Raw genomic sequence first — 20,585 nt, 5'->3', positions numbered from 1 at the left:
TTGATGGCAGTTGTGGCCTGGCGCTGGCGCCTGCGGAGGCCCGGCGAGCAGCGCAAAATGTCGTTGCGGGCCAATGGCACACTGACACCCTCACAAAAGCGTCCCGCCGCTGAAGCAATACGCGCGTCCGCAAAGGCGCAAAGGGCACAAAGGGGGGCCCTAGCTGACGCTGCCTGCTGTCGTCGTCCGGCCTGTCCGCTATTATTATTCGCTTCTCGCTGACCGTCGTTGAGCTTTCGACACGTATCACCGACAACCAAATTGCACAATAAAATGATTGATGAGGTTTTTGCTATTCCTGACAGGGATCATGTGCGGTGAACATTAGAAGGAATGCGAGTTGTTTGTAATTTCATCAGTCGCTTTCGTTTTTTTTTTTTTTTTTTTTTTTTTTTTTTTTTGACGATGATGGAATCCTGCCGTGAGATCAGGTCTGTATGTTAGGGTCGCTGAGAGGGAGAAAAGTCGCTGCAACAATAAGCTCACGTCAGGCAAGAAGCTCCCGCTGTTCAGTCCTTCTGTCAGTCCAAGTGGCGTTGGCGCCCCCCTCCCTGGTTTCAATCTGCATCAAGGAATCAAAAACTGGATTTTCTTAGTTTCGTTTCTTCTTTTGTTTTCTGTTTCTTCTTGCTGCAGGTGAGGGAAAATTCTCTCAAGCAGCAGCAATGTGGTACCAAAGGTAACATCCTGCAGCTCAGTGCGACACGTAACTAGTCGATTCTTGGAAAGACCTTGGCAATCACCTGCGGCGCTTGTGCAAAAATGTACACTTATGAACAAATCAAGTAGCAGTGAGATGGATGCAGGAGCATAAAAGCAGCGACAACCAGGAGCCACTCTGGTATGTACTTATGACAATGTTGTGCGACTTGTAGTGTATGTGCGTGTGTTGCTGTTCAATGAGAACACAGAGGATGGGATGAAGAGGGGTTTTTTACTGGGATGAAAGCTGTGCAGAATTTTTTTTTTTTTTTTTTTTCCCTCCCACCTTTACAATTACTAGTGTTGTTCAGGCACAACGTTACCCGACTGGTCCGGTTTTGCTGGCAAGTTGAGCCGGCGCAACGCCAATGCGGGAGAAGTCACCGGCGTCAGCAACTTCAGGCCCTCGAACACTGGTTCCAGGTCACAGGCAGAGATCGACAGGCACAATCGCCTTAGCACCCGACAGAGCGTGTCAATGTGTGCCAGCGCAGCAGCTTGGCAGCCAGCAGTCGCTCTTGTGCCTGACATATCGACCAGACAAACCACCAATAGAGAACGGCTCCTGCTTTCTGGTATGCCCCTTTTGATAGCTTGCACGCATGTACGATTTGATGCACTATAGTAATGTTTGACTCGAGCCAAGGCCACATGAGCAGCTGTCAAACACCGAACAGCGCAACGTTATTTCAGGCTGAGAATTGGAATCAGTTGACCTACCAGTGGCTGCCCCATATTGCGTGAATATACTATGTACACTAGACACCGGCTATGATACAGAGTATAAGATGGAGTAGTGGTGGGGGGCTCCGACATCCAGTGTCCGGAGTCCCGGGTCATATTTCAGAGTCCCACAGCCAGGATCTGAAATGGTCAGCATACTTTTTCTTTACTTCCACAAATGGATCGTGTAAAAAAGACTCAACACAGAGTCTAGAACTGGTCGCTTCAGGTGTAAGCGTCAGTGCCAAGTCAATGTGTGCCTCAGAATTTTGAAGAAATTTTTTTCTCTTACAGCCTGCTCAGGCTGATGCATCGGTCCGAACGTCATTCTTCCCCGCCTCTCGGATGTCGATCGGTGGTACATGGCAAGTGGACAGGCCTGAGACTTGGCACACAGAGTATTTCATGTGAATAAGTAGTATTTCCAAGGCACCCTATCATAGGTTGAACCAGAGAATATGCCATGGTACATTGTCAATAGTGTCTGCTGTGGAACTAGCATGCATATATGATTTGGCCAGATGGCAGTGATGGCTGATGGCAGCATCATAATCCCTGTGTGCGGTTTTTTTCCTTGTCCCTTTCACCGTTACTATGATTCATCGCCTTCATCGGCTCTATGGATTGACGGTAGCTTCGGCTATAAAATATACTGCGTGGTGTAATGGTAGTGTAGTAGCAAACAATCGCTGACGAACCACTCTGGCAGACCGGTCGTTACTGGCATATGTAATCCGGCACTTCCAGTCAAATTAAACTCATATCTAATCCGTACTCTTCAAGATCTTCGAGACTATATATAAGGTTATCTTATCAAAATCGCCATCATGGGTTGTACGAATGGTAATACGTGTAGTACATCAACTATAGTCAGTAGTCATTGATTCGGTAGGTACACTTGTACATTACCTTGGACAAGCGGCGGATGAAGGAATACTTTGCCCGACCAAAGAGCGGCAAGCGGTTCGAGGCCTTTTCTTTCGGCTGAACTTCCATGAAAACCATTCCAAGTACACCAGCCATGCAGTAGTGTATGAAGTATTTTGCGGCGTTTTCCTCGGCGGCTGCTGGTTGCGGAATGTCTCCCAGCAGCTCAGCAGCGTGAGTGGCAAAATTGTCAAATCTGTGGACTACGCTAATAGAGAAGACGTTAAGCACTTGACAAGCTTGAGGTAGTCGTGAACCATCAATAGCCGTAGTACTCTGTGGGATACGCCACAGGCAAAGATGCAGGCTGAAGCCCCTCTCAATGTGCTGTTCAATTGGCGAACCGAGGCTGTTGGTCAACAACAAATTTGTCAAATATGGAATCCATCACGAATTGCTCGGTGCCTAATCGGACTGAAATTTTCAGATGCATGGTAGTACGCCGACTTTGGTTGCTACGAGACGAGTCTTCTAGTGTTTTTCCGGCCGATGCAATTTTTAGCCCACGGACTGACTCCTTGGCTCGCCCATGCCGTAGACCCACACCTCCATCACAGCTTACCTACTCTCTGGCAATCTGGGTGCCTACTCCCAACTGGCCCGTCAAACCCGTTCGGCTGGCCTCGCGATGTGGGATTTCCTGTCAAAGAAGCACAAATTTTCTTTTTTAGAGTTGTTTGAGTTTGGGCGAACACAAGACCGTCGTGCCTAATCTGCTCAATTAGATGGATCTCATGGTCCCTATCGTCTATGCTTGGAATCTTCTATGCGCAAAGCTGCTCCAGGAGGTTTAGAGTTTGGGGTTCCCGTTGTTAGTAAGGAGTAGTACCAACAACTCTTTTTCGAGTCCGCATCCTAGATTCATGGCCCCTTAATGATAGACTTGGTAAACACATCCGCGATCCCCTTGTTCTTTTTCTTGGCATCGGGGCCGCAGAAATGACCAAAGTTTCCGCCGTTTCCATTGAATACGAGCGACAAGGTGTGGTCTAAGCGGCCTATAGGTGGTCTCTGCTTCTTTCCTCCGCCTGTTTGTTCTAGATGGTATTGCCATAAATATCATGTGAATGAAGCAGTCGACCGTTCTATCGGATTAACTGTATTGTTCGTCCATCTTGAAGGATTGGGTACCTGCACGTTAGAGACATAACGTGGTAGGTGAAGCAGACAAGATCAAGTCAGCGTCAGCAACAAAAAGCTCAACCATGATTCGCAGAAAACAGAGGCCAGTATAAAACCCGTATTACGAGGCCACAATGCCCAAGATAAATCTTACGTCACCAGGCAGCGAGGAAACTTTCATAGGCACTGCCCATCGATGGCTGACAAAGCCTTTCTATATCCCGTTCATTTGAGGCTCAACTATTCAAAGTGGACTTAAGTCAACTCCAGACACGAACGGAGATATCCAGAGTGACTAAGATACAACATTTCCGGCAATGAGCCATATGTCACGTCGCATTTGGAGTCAAGCGGCCCAAAGCTCACCCCATTTGTCATGTTTCTGGGACTGAATATGGAATTGTGGTTGGCATCATGGCCATGATGGGAGGGAAGTCGCTTCTCAATCGCGCCTTCCCAGGCTTCTTATTGGAAAGTCACCGCCTTGAGAGCGCACAAACCTCAAGAATAAAAAGTGCTCAGCCTGCTGGTCTATCCTCTCCACTACAACAATCTCGTCTTGACATCAACTCGAAAAGGTCCTTCGCTCACTCGTTCGCGTAGTGATCCATCATAGCGCAAAACCCTTCACGAATCAATCAACTCATCAGCCATCAATCAAGAGAACCATCTTGAAATTTGATACCATGCAACTGATCCAGACTCTGCTGCCTATCGCCGGCCTGCTCGCCATGGCCAGTGCATGGGGTGAGACAGGCACTTACTGGACTACTGTCGTCACGACTGCATACACTACATATTGTCCGGTAAGTGACTGGCTGGTATTGAAATGAATATGGAACTTGATATTAATCACATTCTAGTCTCCTACAACCTTTGCACTTTCTAATGTGACGTACACTGCCACTGAGGAGACGACCCTGACCATTACCAGTAAGAAGCAGTCCACTGGGAGCACTGCATACCTTGCTAGCAAGGGTAACCAACTGACCAATTCTATAGATTGTCCTTGCACCATCTCTGTCTCGCAGCCGGCTCCCGTAACTACCACCGAGTATTGTGACGAGGACCCCATCGACTACTATACTGGCACGGGCGGAAGTGGATCGACCCTCCCGAGCACGGGTACTAAGGCGTTCCCGACTCACGGTAACTCCAGCACCGTCATTACCTACACACCTCCGGCCACAACCTATATCTCCGGTACCACACCCATTACCCCCAATCACTCGCCCACTTTCTTTGGCACTGGGTCGTACTCGAGCCGCTCTCCAACCAAGACCCCGATCGGACCCAGCACCTCGCACCCAGTCACCGTTCCCACTGCTGCTGCCGCCAGGGTTGGACCGGTTGGTTTTGTTCTGGCTGCTGGCATCGCTGCGATGGCTCTGTAGGTCAGGACCTTGGCTGCCTAGTCTTTGCGGATACGATAGCCACGATGCATACCAGGGCGGTGTGCTCCAAGTCAATGACCTGTAATATTTTGAGGAGAGAACAATCTTTGGGCGGACATGTTTTACAGCCAATTTTGCACGATCATTTGGAGTTCTGGCGGAAGGCGCTATATTACGACACTCTTTTTTACTGACTGAACGAGGCTGATGAGAATGTTACAAGATGGACTTATATGATTGCAAGTCGGAAAGCATAATGTTATCAAATTAATCAATCCGACCTTGGTCGGTACACACACTCCTTTTTCATGGCATATATAGAAACCCAAACGCCTAGATAATATATTAATACCTACTCGGCATCTGATATCTGAAAGAAATAACTGTGACCCTTCGTTTACAGTTGTTCTAGTATATGATCAATCCCCGCTGCCCTCGGGAAAGCATCAACATGGTATGTACTATGGTTTACCAGGGACAAAATTCTTACACAGTATGATAATTTGGTATATCAAAAATTGACATCACTAAAACCATCCTAAAAATAAGCTTCACGTTGCCTCGCTCAAATTATGTATTGTCACAATGTCACGCAAACGGACCCTTGTCCTGGCATCTCGTATTTTGTTTTCATTCATGCGGCGGGGCCGTGACCAGGATCTTGTTACCTATACACAGTAACGAGATTTTTCTCTCCCTTTTCGATTACGAGCCGTAAGTGTCGATCTCAATTGAGCGCTGTAAACGAGGCGTTTACTTGACCATTGATGTCATACAAACATGAAAATGTGAGGAGTAATTGCTACCTAATACCATGTCCGATGTACACTAATAACCATACACACGTTGCCGAGCGGCGCTGGGTGACGATATGTGTCCTGCCATGTTACAAAAGCCGTCACACTGTTACTCAACGCCAGTGGATCATGTGTGGGTCTCAACTCTTTTTACCTGCTTTTTCAACGCTCGATGGAATCGGGGCACAATTCATGGTTCAAGACGTTCAGGAACCTGAAACCCCTGATTGAGGGTATTCAAAGGTGGACTTGAGTAGGTGAGCAACCCCCATTGTAATGGCTGTCAATGTTCATGGCATTTATGCGTGATTTACAATGTCACTTTCTCTTTGCATTGGCTGTTTCTAGGAGCACTCAAGACCAGTGGACACCAAGACTGCCCATCATGAGACAAATGCAGCACTCTTGCCACCAGAGAAACAGATACACGTTGTCTCTCTTTTCATTGGTGAAATTTCCCAACTGTGGCGTGGTGATGGGATACCAAGACGCCACGCGCCGATGCCATGCTTATGCTTCTCTATACGAAACGCCATACTGTAAACCCTCGTGTTGCACTATGTGCAGCCGACCCGTAACACTCCATAACCTATACTTGTATCCCATAGACATCATGATCTCGTCCATTCACATTGCCAGACTATCCGGAATGGTCATTTATTCATTCGGATCGAGCAGCAATCCTCGCGTAGTCCTGCCAGCCTCCAGTGTCGACCGCACATCTCTTATCAGTGCCTTGGCCTCTTCCACTTCGACGCCGTCTTGACAAAGTTCGTTGAGCAACCTGTTGGCGGTATCGTAATCCTCGTTGCGCATCGCAAATTTCGCAAGCCACATGCGCGCCTTGCTGGTGGCTTGAGTGACGCCTGTTCCTTCTCTGCTGCCTCCATTCGCTGATGGTCCTGCATGATCTCCACCATCGTCGGAGCCGTCGTCATTATGTATCGCAATACTCTCACCAACATTGCTGCTAGCAGTCCCCTCCTCTTGTGCCACACATAGTTCCATGTATGCCTTTGCCTCCTCCTCCTCCTCCAGATCTTGGTACATTTGCGCAATTTGTAAAAGTATATCTGGGTCCATATGTGCACCACGCAGCCCGCCCGCCATGCTGCCTGCGCTTCCAAAACTGCTTCCAGTGTCATAATAACTCTCGGCTAGAATAGCGCGTTTCAATGCTTTAATGCCGTCCAGGTTCCGGTTCATTTTTTGCAAGCACGAGCCCACAGCCATCCACATCTTGCCGTCCCATGGTCTTAGACCTGCCGCCTTCTTGTAGTACCACAGAGCATAAGCGTGCATTTCCAGCACTTCATATGTTTGTCCAAGACCATACCATGCTCTGTAATCGCGACGGTTAACGTCGACGGCACGGCGGTAGGATTCGATAGCCGCGTGTGTATTCTTGAGCTCGACATACTCGTGACCCATCAGAGTCCAGGCAGAGAGACAGGATCGATCGAGCGTCAAGGCACGTCGGAAATATTGCACTGCCTTTTCGTGCAGTGAGATTAGGGAGTAGTAATTTCCTATCACCACGCATGATTCTGGTCGGAATTTGTCAATGCTCGAGCAGACATGCGCGAGAAATGCGAGCTTTGGTCGTGAATTGATCACGTATAAGATGTTGGAGTAATGGTCCAAGGAATCTAGACGATGAGGGTGCAGAGACAATAACTGGCTGAAAGCTTGCTCTGCCGCCACAAAGTCTTTGGCATGGTATGAGAGAAGTGCATCGCATGTCATCAAGAACGAAGAACCCGGGAATATTGTCAACAACTGGTTCAGCGAGCTCGCAAGGTTGCCATCATGCTGATACAGCTCTAGACTTGCATGTATGTGGAACATGAAGGAAACGATATTCTGTGGCAGCCGTTGCATCAAACGGTTCAGCTAAGTCAATGTCAGTGATGTGATGTTTGAGAGCTAGGCCTTGGTAACTTACATCCTCAACACGCGAGATCAAGGAGGTGATCTCCAGCCAACATCCCCAGTTCATTGGAAATAGGTGAACACTCCGGACTAACCAATAAATGGCCAAGTCTTCGTTCTTTTGCTTTGCGAGCACGATTCCGTACCTGGTGGTTGATTAGCCCAGTTGAAGAAGACTTACGGCAGCCTGGGGTCGTCTTACAGATATTCCAGCCATCCTTGGCCGTCTACGTCCTCGCCGTGCTCATCTCTTCTTTGCTCAAACCAGGCTTCGAGGTAACGGCTAATGGTGAGCAGTTGTTTGTTCACGCACAACCCGAGGTCTTGTGGGCCCATGACCATTTCCGACTCTTCATCCTTGTGCTTCTCGCCAGACAGGTACTTGGCATACAGGGCCAGGAACAAGCTTCTTTGGCTGATATCTGGTAGTTTGGGCGCACTGGAGGCACTAAAGCTGGCGGCTGTTGCTTTGGCTTTGCCTTTGCCCTTGGGATTCTGGCTTGGCTCTGTTGCATTAACAATGCCTGACAGCAAAGTTTCGGGAAGGAAAACGGCAGCACATCGGTCGAATTCGCGACATTCGAAGAACGATTTGGCCATGAGGTATTTGTTAAACTCTTTGGCCTCGAGGAGCGCCTCCTGAGGCTCGGAATTTTGAGCAATGATGGTTGGAGGAAAGATGCTAGAATCTGACAGCAGTGAGCTGTCCGGGTCTGTTTCGGGCTCTGGAATCGCATTGAGGAGCTCGGCAGCCCTGGGATCAATCTTAGCATTGGATATCAGCAATTTCTTTGTTCAATTCAGTCCCTACCACTTGGCTGATTGGTAAAGACATCTTTCGGAGCACTTGATGACGGCCTCTTGGAGCGCGCCCCGAAGCTGTGATGTCTCTCTATTGTTCAGTGCCATCTTGAACCATGGACTTTACCAGAACAGGACCTTGACCGCTGCTCCGATCAATCATCTAAGCCAGTTTGCGCAAATGCAAGTCGTACACGGCTTCTGGGACAAGGCTGTTGGTGGCGCATACGCCATACAAGTGAGGTTGTAGACGTGGGATCGGTGAACAACCACTTGGGCCAATCGGCAGTCTGATTCAGTGGCAATCGAGAATCGAACTGTCCAGCAGTAACGAGGATGGATTTGATGAGTAACACGCTTAGCAAATTTGACAGATGCGTTTGGGCTGTTGTCGTCGTCGATGTTGCGACATGATCGACTTGCAGATAGCCACTATTAGGTATGCAAGCACCAGACGAAGCTCTCGTCGCAGTCGCGACAAACAGCTTGCTTGTTAGCTCAAAACCCCGCCAAAAATGTACCAGCAAGCAAAGTAAACAAGATGGGCCAGGCACGTCTACCAAGGGGACCCCTAGAAAAACGCGCTAGCCGGACATGTCCCGCTTTACCGTCCAGTAAACGCGCCAGAAAATGGCAAAGTGAACGACTGATTCCCCCAAACCCCCGCCAAAAAAGCGCTTGGAAGCGTGGACCCCTGGCTGGTACGTAGATCGGGCCGGCGCTGGCCTCGTAGCAAACAATTCCCGTTGATTGCTTTTTGTAGCTCATCTCAAATCTCAGGAGAAGTCCCATCCATTCACTCACTCTGCCGCCTTCCTCGAGTGATTCACTTGCGTAGCAGACAGACTATCGGCATACAAAGAAAAGCCAATTGCTCCTTCTTTAAAAGCTGCCTTGCTTCTCGTCTCTGTGCATTTTTTTTTAATACCGATAAAACTCTAATTTGGCTATCATCTACCCGCCGTTAGCAATTCATCATGTCTGCCACCACACAGGAAGAAAAGTCGCCCAAGCAGCTGGCTTACGAAAAGTTTGAGAATGTCTTCAAGGACACCCTGGTCGAGCAGATTCTTGGTCACGCCAAGAAGTACAAGCTGCCTGCTGAATACCTGACATACTTTGAAAAGGTCAGTGCTATAATTTTCATGTTTCATCAATCCTTTGCTGGGTATTGCCCCCGGCCCCAACAACTACTGATCGACCATTTGGACACTATACGTATTCCTCTGACATGATTTATAGTCTCTGAGAGCAAACACTCTGGGTGGAAAATGCAACCGTGGTATGTCAGTGCCCGACTCGACTGAGCAGCTGCTGGGCAGGGAACTCACTGCTGAGGAGTACGAGTCAACTGCCATTCTCGGCTGGTTGATTGAGCTGCTCCAGGCCTTCTTCCTCGTCTCGGATGACATCATGGACAGCAGCATCTCCCGCAGAGGTGAGCCCTGCTGGTACCGCCAAAAGGATGTCGGCATGGTGGCCATCAACGATGCTTTCATGCTCGAGTCTGCCATCTACATGCTGCTGAAGCAGTATTTCAAGGCTCACCCCGCATACGTTGACATGGTTGAACTTTTCCACGAGACCGCCTGGCAAACAGAGATTGGCCAGCTGTGTGACCTGCTCACGGCCCCCGAGGGACGCCCCAACCTCCACAACTACAGCTTGGAGAAGTACACGCATATTGTGGTCTACAAGACCGCCTACTACAGCTTCTACCTGCCAGTTGCCCTGGCCCTGCACTACCTTGACATTGCCACGCCCAAGAACCTGAAGCAGGCCGAGGACATTCTGATTGCCATGGGAGAATATTTCCAAGTCCAGGACGACTTCCTTGACTGCTTCTTTGGCACCAAGGACGTTATTGGCAAGGACGGAACCGACATTCAGGACAACAAGTGCTCGTGGCTCGTCAACCAGGCCCTCAAGATTGCTACCCCCGAGCAGCTCAAGGTCCTCGAGGACCACTACGGCAAGAAGGATGATGCCGATGTCGCCAAGGTCAAGGAGCTCTACAACGAGCTGGACCTGAAGAACAAGTACTACGCCTACGAGGAAAAGGTCGTTGGCGAGATCAAGGAGCGCATCGCCCAGATCGACGAGAACGAGGGACTTAAGAAGTCCGTCTTTGAGACTTTCCTCAACAAGATCTACAAGCGCAGCAAATAAGCGAAGAGATATACATTATTATTTATTCTGCGATAGAAATTACATAGAGATAGTTGCTAATACCCTTGTCCGCTAAGATGGGCCAGAACAATTTCCTGCAATAGTCCTATTGAGCTCCTACACTATGTCGACAATTTGTGATCGCACAGCGTGTCGGCGCACACCCCATCTCCACAATAAGTCATTCATCGTGAACACTTCAAGAGAAAAGCCCATCTTCGTTACTGTCTCTGGTGTGTACTTTTCTGCCCATACATCTTCGGCATGACAAATCCAAGCTTCGGCTGGTTCATTCTTGAGGTGCTTCGAGTATTCCTTTCGCAGTGAGGCTATAATATCTGACATTGACGGGAAGTTTTTATGTCTTGACAGATGGAGGAAATTACGGCCAGATGACTGAAGGCAGCTATATCAAGAATTAGTCGTTGCTCATGATTTCTGGAGGAATGAGTGAAGTTTGCTCACGGTACCAGCATGCGTGGGCCCATAGGCGCGAAAAATCCTTGTTCAATGGGTATGTGAACCATTTCTTTTTCTTCTGAAAAAACTGCTTTGTATAAAATATTGCGAGAGCCGTCTGGCGACTTATGTAGTGTCAAACGAAGTCGCTGATGCTTCGAATAATAATCAGAACTTGGGTGCAGGAGCCCTGACCAAAATCGATCCTGAGGGATTAATATGTAGGTTCCGATGCTGCCATTCTGCAAGTCCGGCACGATCCATTCAGACCCCTTAGTGTCATATGGAATCAGACCAAGGCGAAGCCTATCTTTAAATGGAAGTGAGCTTTGGCTGCTCTGCGCTGTAGGGGGTGGAGGAGCATAATATTCAGTAAGCTTTGTGGGCGCACAGGTCCAATCTGGTACCCAGGAGGGCAAGGAGCTGAGAGACTGATATTTCGACCCAGCTCGCGCCAATACGGCCGGCCATCCATGGATCTTGGCGAGTTGGACCGCCACTTCTGTGTACAACTGCTGTGCTGATATTGTGTAGTCAGCGACAACAGTGCCGATGCGTCGACTGGGTAAAAGTCCTAGTAATCCATAGACTTTATCTCTAGGGTCTTTGGCGCAAGCTGGTCTCCCGCCATCGAGAAGATGCAGCTCCATACCAGGCCTCGTATATATTGACCGGTTGAATCCGAGAACTAACTGTTGATTTGGCGCCAATTCGAACTTATCTGCGAAACAATCGGTGATGTCTTTCCATGGAAAGGAGCTGGTGCCGCAGAGTACGATGGCTTGTCTGGCAAGAGCAATTTCCTGGAGAATCCATAAACGAGTAAAATACTTCCGTCCTTCCAGTGCAGCCCAAATCACTCTTCCATGCTTAGAAGAGAAAAACGAGTCATCTTTCGATCCGTATTTTGAGCGCTTCTGTGCTCTGGGAATATCCAGGTACTTCAACATGTCGAGACTAAGATCATCGTGCTCACCGACATAGATGAAGACTTTTTGCGCCTGATGGTATATCTGGGGCATGAGCTTGACTTGGTGGCCACGCTCAATATCATTTTCCTGATCAATGCAAATGGCATCAATCCATATGTAGGCGACGATGTCCGTTTGTTGCAGTCTCCGTAAAGCAGCATGACAATTTCTGGTGACACTGATTGCTTTGCCATCTATGAATATTTCCGCGAGCTTTCGATCATCTCCTTTTTCGTCTGCCCAAGTATAGGAGATGGCGTTGAAGATAGGTTCATCTTTCAGATCTTTGACATGAATTTTGCATCGTAGAGAATCCTCTGGCCAACCAGGTAGAAGCCTGAGCAATCGAAAGGACGATTCTGTTGCGAGGGTAGGCGGAGAATAGGGCATCAGGCCCGATGAGCCGCAACTCAGGCATGTTGCCCAGTGATCGTCGATAGGAGCACAATCAAGCTGGCGACATGTCGCATCATGCCAGTCTACTTTGAGTGATTGAGACAAAGACATGGCTGTTGCATCCGTTACGGAAGACTCAAGTTGATGACAAGCCTCCGAGAATGATGTTTGTAGATTGAATTAGCTTTGTGCTGTTGAAGGCGAGGCAGCATCTTGGCGGTGCACGACCTGAAATTGTGTGACGATGTGTGTGCGACCAATAGAAATACTCGCAGATTCCACATGCATGTGCTTCACTGTTGAGATAGTGGCTGTGCCAAATGCAAGTCTGCCTTGCCTATGTAGAAGACCGAGCTAGGTAAATGATCGAGAATGGGTCATGATTGGCCACAACAACCAGGATCATTATTGGCTGCGCAGTGGATGATTCTGGATGAGCATAGCTTTTGATTGCATGTTCATCGTGTATGCAATCCCACAAACATGTTTCTGGATGCGTACCGCCTGCTACAACATATCAACACCGTCATGATCAAAGGTGCCACTGCGCATCATTGCTTCTTGATTACAACTGGGGCTTTTGTTGTACTGGGAGCTCTAGATAAACATTGGAAGGCGGGAAATCTATACTAATGCGTTTCTGAAATATTTGCAACACCGTTCCAGAGGTGCAATTACGTTCTCAATCATCTCTTTCCTCCAGTTGCCAACGGGAGCGGACTTGCAGCAAGTGAGACACCATTTGACCGCGTCAGCATAGTCATCGCCGGCTTCATCGTTTACTTCTCTATGCCAAGTCCAGGCGACAACGAAATCTAGCGCGGCCCTTGCCTGGCCATCGCCAAGCGTAATACCTTTCCTACTCCTATGATCTTCTATAGGGCGACCAAAGCAGAGCTCTAGAAGAAGGATCGCAAGTGAATCTAACCCCTGTATTTCAACTGGCGGTTCCAATGCCGGAGACTCCTGTGTATCACCATTTATTGGACTACTAGAGAACCCTCGAGCAAGTGACACGTGGTCAAGCAGAATGGAATTCAGAGACTCGGGTTCTCGTGGGAAATAGATGCTAGACTTGCCCCAAGGCACCACCATCCATGGCGATCCATGGAGCTGTAGGAACGAGGATGCCAAGATCAATGCGAGACTGTAACGCTGCCTTCGTGTGGGCATCTGACCGACTTTGCCCGAGAGCAGGTCACTCAACGTCACCGGCGATGGGCTGTAGTTGTTACAGCTGTCATCGCTTGGATAAAGGTAATATCGTCGCTCGTTGTCTTGGAGGTAGCTAGCACAAATCGAATCAGCCTCTTCTGCCATTGTTTTGCAGAGACTTGCAATCGGCTTCTTCTCGCCTCCAGAGATATCGGCGCAGAGACTATCACTTGTCGAGTCAAATTGTGTAATTCGCAGTTGGAGATCATTTCTGTTGGCGCCACGTGAGATGTAAGTACGAAATATGTTCGGATAAGCCCTGGTTCAACGTACCTCTGATGTGCGACAGTGATAGGAACGACCAAAGTGCTTTTACCTTTGCCTTTGACGTCGTCCAGCACTCTCGAGCCGTCGGAACGGTCGTTGTCGTGGATGTGCATGGCCGGGCTGATGAAATTGGCGTTGCTCGTGTCTGGGATTCTTGTGCTAGACTTGTCCCTCACTTCTATATTTAATTGTCGGCTTGGCCACTGTCCTCTCTCACTTGATAAAAGTGGCATGAGAACTACTTTGATGTCTTTAGTGGCTGAGGTTCTGTGCTGTAGGAGAAAATGGGCGTAATGTTGTTCAAGGCAGTTGCAGTTCCATGCCATCAGTAATGTTTGATAGAATTGGGAGGCGAAATGCCAGAACTTGCAAATAGCGGACTGGGTGACAGAGGCAGTGGCGCTTTTCATAGCCACGTTTCGTGCTTTTTGGAGATCGGAGTCTACGTCACTTATAGACAGCAACATCTCCAGTTGATCGTTGAATTTGCCAAGTTGCTCAAATAGCCGTTCACGATTTCTTTTGCCATTGCTGAACTTAAGTTTGTACATTTGGTACTCTCGATTTGCTTTGCTGAGTGGATTCTTCGACTTGGTAGGGATGCTGCCAGGTGCTCCGTCTTTGGTCTATTTGCGCGTGTGAAAATGGAGTCTAGTTATTGGCGATCCGTGTATGACATACCTCATTTTGGTCCATCACAGCGTAGAACGCCTTATGTATTGCCAGTTCGCGATTGACTTCTTCCATTGTGAGATGTATGCTGTGAACTGTATTCAAATATAGAGAACACGAATCCTGTAGTCTGGCTTGGAGTACAACTGCTATGCGAGGATTTCTCCACAAGTCGATCCCTGGATCATGCAGGAGAAAATGAATCTCATCGTCGGGGATGGCTAATGGTAGGAGTAACTGTTTCAGACTGCCTATAAAGCGGACTTTATTAAAGTTCAGTTTAATGATGCTCCTCTGGTATTCTGCTCCAAATTCAAGAAAGAGCTTTCTCTTCGTGGCAAGCTTGCGATATCCCTCGAATGCTGATATAGCTAGTGGGAAGGCACCGAGCACGACACCAACAACTTCGAATCCGGACATTGTAGCAGTAAATTACAACGGGTATTACCCAAGGATTAGCTTGAAGGCGGAGACTCTGAGGAAAAGATCATGTACGAGTAGCTCGAATACGAAAGCAACAACTCGTACGTTACGTATTCTATATAAGGAAAATCAAAGAGGGGTAAGTGAGGAGGTGTCATCTGCAGGCTGGCAGATACAAAAGATGATTGGCCCTGACAAATTGAAGAAAGTAGATATCTCAGCCTTGTTTTACTGATACTGTATTCAATTCTTTTCGAACATACTCATGCAACTGCATTGTTCTCATGAGATCAATGTCGTATTCAAAGATGACAATAGCCGACAAGGTAAGGGACTCAGATCGACTGTTCCACAACATCCTCAAGGAGCTCGAGGTTTCCAAGACAGATCCAGCCTATGGCATCGATCACAGTATAGCAGTCGACACTTGGGACCGCTTCCAACTTTGGGTCGGCAACATTGGGGCCGATCGTCAGGATGCCTCAATGCTATCTTTAGAATCTCGTATGACAAGTTCCAGCGAAGTCCTTCAAGAGATTTCAAATTTGCTTGGAAGCTTGATTGATACTTTGAGAGACTGTATGTATCGACCTCATGCATTCCATTTAAAATTTACTGACGAGTATATCTGCTTCTAGTACTCGACATTCTAACCAGCCAGCGCAAGAACGCGGACAACATGCCAGAGCAATCGAGAGAGGACGGAATTGATGATAGCGACAACGATAGCGAAGTGGCAACGAGAGATTACAGAGCGGACAATCCGAGTGAAGCTCAAGCTTTTCTCGGAATAGTCAGCGAGTGCATCACAGGACTCTTTCGACTGTCCACCTTGGTCATCAAGGCAACACCGCAGGATCGATTTTCTAAGGCTCAAGAGGGTAGAGACTCATTCTCCATCCATCATGCCGACATCCAAGATGTGACAGATCTTTTCCCAAAACTTTTGCGGACAGAATATGCTTGGCTTCGGGAGAGACTCGGTCAAGCAAATGCGAAAAGACGTAATTTCGTAGAATGCTGCCGCGAGCATCAAGCCACAATCACCGAGGAGTCACCCAAGAGGAGTGGCCCTCAAGGTCTCCGATTTCTCGCAATCTCAGTGGACATAGAGCCTACTGTTGCCAAGCAAGAGCCGATATCAACAGAAGCTTCCGGTTCAAACATTGATCTGTTACAGGAGGACGATGATACAAGTGAGAGTGGTGATACCAGAACGCTCATCTCGGCGGCGTCTTCGACAGATCTAGAGGTGGAGCAATTTCCCCAGATACTACGACTTTCAGAGGTCAATAATGGAAATGACACCTTTGAATGCCCTCTGTGTTGCGTTACTGGCAGATTTGCGGACGAAAGTTCATGGCAAAGACATTTGTATCAAGACCTCCGAATTTACGTATGCACAGCCGACGAGCCTGAGTGCAGCAACAGGCTTTTTAGCGACCGAAAAACTTGGTTCGACCATGAATTGCAGCATCACAGGTGTCAATGGACTTGCATCATTTGCCAGGAAGGACCATTCCACGCGGCTTCAATCTTACGAGATCATGCAACCACTCATCACGCAGAGTTGGAGCCAGAGCTTGTCGAAGGACTCATCGCCGCGAGCCAGCGGCCCCTTCAAGTCATTGCTGCCTCGGAATGTCCGTTCTGCGACGAATGGGAGGAATTACTCCAGTCTGACGCCAGAAACAAATCGACCAACACCAGTGGAAGTGTCGTGGTCGAGCTCAAAGAATTCCAAAACCACATCGCCAGTCATTTGCAAAACGTAGCGTTGTTATCACTTGCAAAAACTTCCGATGATTATGCAACGAAGGATGTTTCCGGCAGAGATGAGGCGTCAAGCCAGCTATTACACACTGCTACCATAAGAGAGCAAGCCGTGACTGTGACCGCAGAATCCAGCCAGGCGCGCTCGGCCAAACCAGAGGGTTCTGTAGATGCAGCGATGCAAGAGGCCACAACTATTATACCAGATTCACTCCAACGGCAGAAGCAGCCGGCGCCAAGCATTGCATCTCTTAAGCAGCGATCCGTGTCCGACTTTGTCGATTTGTTCCTCTTCCACAAACAGGTGAAACAGTGTACTCGAATCTCGGTGTTTCGAAAACATCGCAGCTTTCTACTTATGGATCGCCTCCGTAGTTGGATGCAAGAGCCGGTCGAATCACATGGTCACATACAGATCTCGAGAGCTAGTTCTCTTCTTGAAAAGCTCTACCCCGAACGCGAACCTTTTGAGGGCGCATACCAAGATTATGGCAAGCATCTTGTGTCTGGCAGCAAGCAATCCTTGATTGACATCCTCGTCATTCTCTTGCAAATCAGTACAGACGCACTTCTTTTGATCGACCGGTTTTACCAGCGTCAAGTATTTGACTCAGACATACCAAACATAATTCGTTACCCCAGTAACCTTGACGATATTGTTCAAGGAAGCATCTACTACAAGTCCCACGACTTAAAAAATGTCATAGGCAAATTCATGACGCTCGCGCACAAGATTACAGCTTCCCAAAACCTCAACCTAGGTCATGGACAAGACGTGCCACTAGGCATGATTTTGCCTTTCACTGTCCAGCAAAGCATCGGACATGAGGGAAAGAGTGACGTCTTCAGAGTCGAGGTACCGGCTGAATCGATGCCAGGCTATATTATCGAATACATCAGTTATGGACCATCATTGGATACCTTGCATGCAAGAAAGAAAAGGTTTGACAAAGAGGTATGGAATCTTGTCTATCTATCAAGAACGAGCTAACACGGATTTTAATAGCCATTGACTTATGAGCTCGTTCTCAAAAGAATGGAGCACGAAGAGGACTGGAAGCGAGAAGTTGAATTTCACCGTGCTGCTGACGGAGCCAAAGGAATTGTCAAGTGTTTTGGCTCCTGGAAGACTGCCAGGAGAAACGACCATGAATATTACTTGCTACTCGAATCAGGCTGGGAAAATCTGGAATATTACTTTCTAACATATTCACCTCCAACGGCGACAACCGAGATCCTTGACTTCTGGACCAACTTCCGCGATATAGCGATGACGTTGAAGTGTATGCACACGTTGGAGATCTCATCTGCAGGCACGAAGAAGACATATTTTGGGTTCGTGCTCTGCAATCAAAGTCTTTCCACAAATGCTGATCGAAACATAGCTGGCATGGCGATATCAAGCTATCAAACTTTCTGCTATGCCCTTATTCAGAGGGTGATGAAATGACCTATGTCATCAAGCTTACTGGCTTTGGGTTCGCCAAGCTCGAGGAGGCAATAGCAGGAGATCAGATGGAAGCGACGACTCCACTTCATGGTGGAACTGAGGAATACGGTACAAGTCCTTGCTCTGGCTGCTTTCGTCTCTCTCTGACATACATACTAGGGGGGCCAGAAAGGATTGATCCTACCACTGGCAAGATTGACGACAATAAACGCGTAACACGCAGATTTGACGTATGGTCCCTCGGATGCGCTATCTACGAGGCTGCTACATGGATAGCACTCGGCGCTGAAGGCATCGAACAGTTCAGGCTTCTCCGAAAGATAAAGGACAATCACGCTCAAGATTTGAACTACGAGGACATCAGAGGTAACGAGGAGTTTCACCTGCGTGCTAAAGTCGCAAGCGTTGTCGATATTTGGCATGGGTATCTGCTCAGTGTCTTACGCAACCAGGACTGCATCACCGGTCCAGTCCTGGAAATAGCCAAGAGATATATGCTCCAGGCCGACCCAGCCCACCGGGCGTCTGCCGAAGAATTGGTCAACCTGCTCGATAATGCTCTCGCTCAAGCTCATTCCGATGCGCCCAAATATTCGAAACAACCTGGGTTACTACAGACGGCCTTGCGCTTGCATCACCAGCGGTCTCAACAAAACAGTGATGCCAGAGCCTCAATGAGTGCAACACTCCAATTCGCCAGGTTCGCAAAACCAGCGAACAGACTTTCTCCCCCAGAGCAGCAGACAGTCCCTGAACTCCAGGAAAGTTATCATCACAGTTCAAGCCGACCACTGACACCAACCGGCCTATCAAAACGACCGCTGACTGACAACACAAAATGATCAGCTCGTCCATTAGAGCATTCACAGACCATGCCGGGAGAAACACTTACGATATCTCGCAGAAATGTAGACCGGACTAGCGAAGAGGCAGTTGACACGAGCCAGCTTCCATCTTTCGAGTATTGGGATGCGGTCAGATTCTTGAATGGCATAGGATTGACGCATTCCACACATATCAAGATTCCAAGACCGACGGGAGCTCTACCAGACTCAGAGGCACAGAGAACTGGCCCCTCAAGAAAAGTTATAAGACCAATGACATCACTTTCTGATGACAGAGGCCAGGACAATCCACATAATTTAACATGGTCGCAATACATTGAAAGTGTTTCCAACGTGTCTCAAGGAAACCATGAGACTTTCAGGTCGTCAGCCGAGCCCCACAAAGAACAAACGTTACAAGAGGCTACGTTCGGAGACATGTTCAATGATAGAGATATCGTGAGTTACTTCTTGTCCAATTTCGCAACATCAACCTACAACGTTACTATTACAATTCTCCTCTCTTCGAGGCAACGTTTTATGGAAACTGATGAGCAGTCAGATCTTCCTTTTTGACGACAGGCAGAGAATGTATGTACACTGGCCGCAAGTCCAGGCTGTCGCAACGGTCCTGATGGTCATCCTTCCTGGCCAAGGCCAGGACGGGTTCGATACATACTTTTCTTCCCACCGACGGCGACCCACCACGAAGCCTGGTGGCAGGGAGCTTGACTGGGACTTCCTCAACCAAGGGTACGACCAATAGGGCCCAAACGACTCCAGCATCTACTACACACTGAAACATATCCTGGACGTCATCAGAAAAGGCAAAACATACAGCCACAAAGTCACTTTGATCATCTTCACTGATGGTGTTTGGCGCGATCAACAAAGACAACTCATCGAGTTGGCTATTGAGAAATGGCTGCGGTACAACAAGATGAAAGGGGCTATCGATATGGATCCACGACAATACAGTATCCAGTTCATCCATTTCGGCAACGAATCGGGATCTTTTAAAGCGCTCGAGTCCATGGGAGATGGCCTTTGTAAAGGCATTGACGTGACGTGAATGGCTCCTCGATTGGAAACTTGCCATAATTGACATGTGCTAACGATATGCAGCGATGTTATCGACGTCGAACGTGCGGATGGCAATATTCACAAGATGATCATGGGGAGCCTCTATGATACCTGGCACAGGTCCAGGACTCCTACCACCATCAGCACCACCACCACGATGACCGATATTGCGCCTCCAATACCTCGCCATTTAGACTAGATTCCGGCATCAACAGTGTCACGAGCCTACGCGCCGCTCGGGCGCTTGAGGCCTTTCAGCAGAACGTCGACGATGCAGAGCGCCGCTACTGTTTAACCAGAAGGATTCAAACGTAGGAGTTCGTCTGTCCCAGAGATCATGATTGAACTCGCCATAAATACAAATCATCGACGCCTCGACATGTGTTTGTGGAACACATGATCTCAGGCATACAGACACTTATCAATGATAACCTTGTGTACATTGGTCGCTTCGAATGCACGAAGAGTCTCGATATGGTCCGGAC

The 20,585-nt window shown here is 48.4% G+C and overlaps 6 protein-coding genes across 6 annotated transcripts; 3 read left to right on the top strand and 3 right to left on the bottom strand.

Annotated features, from left to right (window-relative positions):
- Window positions 1–4,160: 4,160 nt before the first annotated feature.
- Window positions 4,161–4,868, top strand: PFICI_08309 (uncharacterized protein; the record flags this gene model as incomplete). Its single annotated transcript, XM_007836890.1, has 3 exons — window positions 4,161–4,280; window positions 4,338–4,407; window positions 4,477–4,868. The coding sequence occupies 3 exons, from the start codon at window positions 4,161–4,163 to the stop codon at window positions 4,866–4,868; spliced, it is 582 nt and encodes a 193-aa protein (XP_007835081.1).
- Window positions 4,869–6,322: 1,454 nt separating this feature from the next.
- PFICI_08308 (uncharacterized protein) lies at window positions 6,323–8,506 on the bottom strand (the record flags this gene model as incomplete). The annotated part of the gene is made up of 4 exons (XM_007836889.1): window positions 6,323–7,558; window positions 7,611–7,743; window positions 7,800–8,351; window positions 8,409–8,506. 4 exons carry the CDS (start codon window positions 8,504–8,506, stop codon window positions 6,323–6,325), a joined length of 2,019 nt encoding a protein of 672 aa, XP_007835080.1.
- Window positions 8,507–9,375: 869 nt separating this feature from the next.
- On the top strand, window positions 9,376–10,567 carry PFICI_08307 (Farnesyl pyrophosphate synthase; the record flags this gene model as incomplete). The annotated part of the gene is made up of 2 exons (XM_007836888.1): window positions 9,376–9,525; window positions 9,641–10,567. The coding sequence occupies 2 exons, from the start codon at window positions 9,376–9,378 to the stop codon at window positions 10,565–10,567; spliced, it is 1,077 nt and encodes a 358-aa protein (XP_007835079.1).
- A 461-nt stretch (window positions 10,568–11,028) lies between these two features.
- Window positions 11,029–12,504, bottom strand: PFICI_08306 (uncharacterized protein; the record flags this gene model as incomplete). The annotated part of the gene is made up of 1 exon (XM_007836887.1): window positions 11,029–12,504. One exon carries the CDS (start codon window positions 12,502–12,504, stop codon window positions 11,029–11,031), a length of 1,476 nt encoding a protein of 491 aa, XP_007835078.1.
- A 513-nt stretch (window positions 12,505–13,017) lies between these two features.
- Window positions 13,018–14,967, bottom strand: PFICI_08305 (uncharacterized protein; the record flags this gene model as incomplete). The annotated part of the gene is made up of 3 exons (XM_007836886.1): window positions 13,018–13,771; window positions 13,882–14,501; window positions 14,557–14,967. 3 exons carry the CDS (start codon window positions 14,965–14,967, stop codon window positions 13,018–13,020), a joined length of 1,785 nt encoding a protein of 594 aa, XP_007835077.1.
- A 311-nt stretch (window positions 14,968–15,278) lies between these two features.
- Window positions 15,279–20,299, top strand: PFICI_08304 (uncharacterized protein; the record flags this gene model as incomplete). The annotated part of the gene is made up of 9 exons (XM_007836885.1): window positions 15,279–15,549; window positions 15,609–17,698; window positions 17,750–18,078; window positions 18,129–18,301; window positions 18,353–18,893; window positions 19,098–19,476; window positions 19,580–19,770; window positions 19,840–20,085; window positions 20,143–20,299. The coding sequence occupies 9 exons, from the start codon at window positions 15,279–15,281 to the stop codon at window positions 20,297–20,299; spliced, it is 4,377 nt and encodes a 1,458-aa protein (XP_007835076.1).
- Window positions 20,300–20,585: the final 286 nt, after the last annotated feature.

The sequence above is a fragment of the Pestalotiopsis fici genome (genome assembly GCF_000516985.1).
Source record: "Pestalotiopsis fici W106-1 unplaced genomic scaffold PFICI_Scf_5, whole genome shotgun sequence".
Taxonomy (NCBI): Eukaryota; Fungi; Ascomycota; class Sordariomycetes; order Amphisphaeriales; family Sporocadaceae; genus Pestalotiopsis; species Pestalotiopsis fici.
Note: the sequence above shows the minus strand (reverse complement) of the source record. Positions and strands in the feature narration are given on the sequence as shown.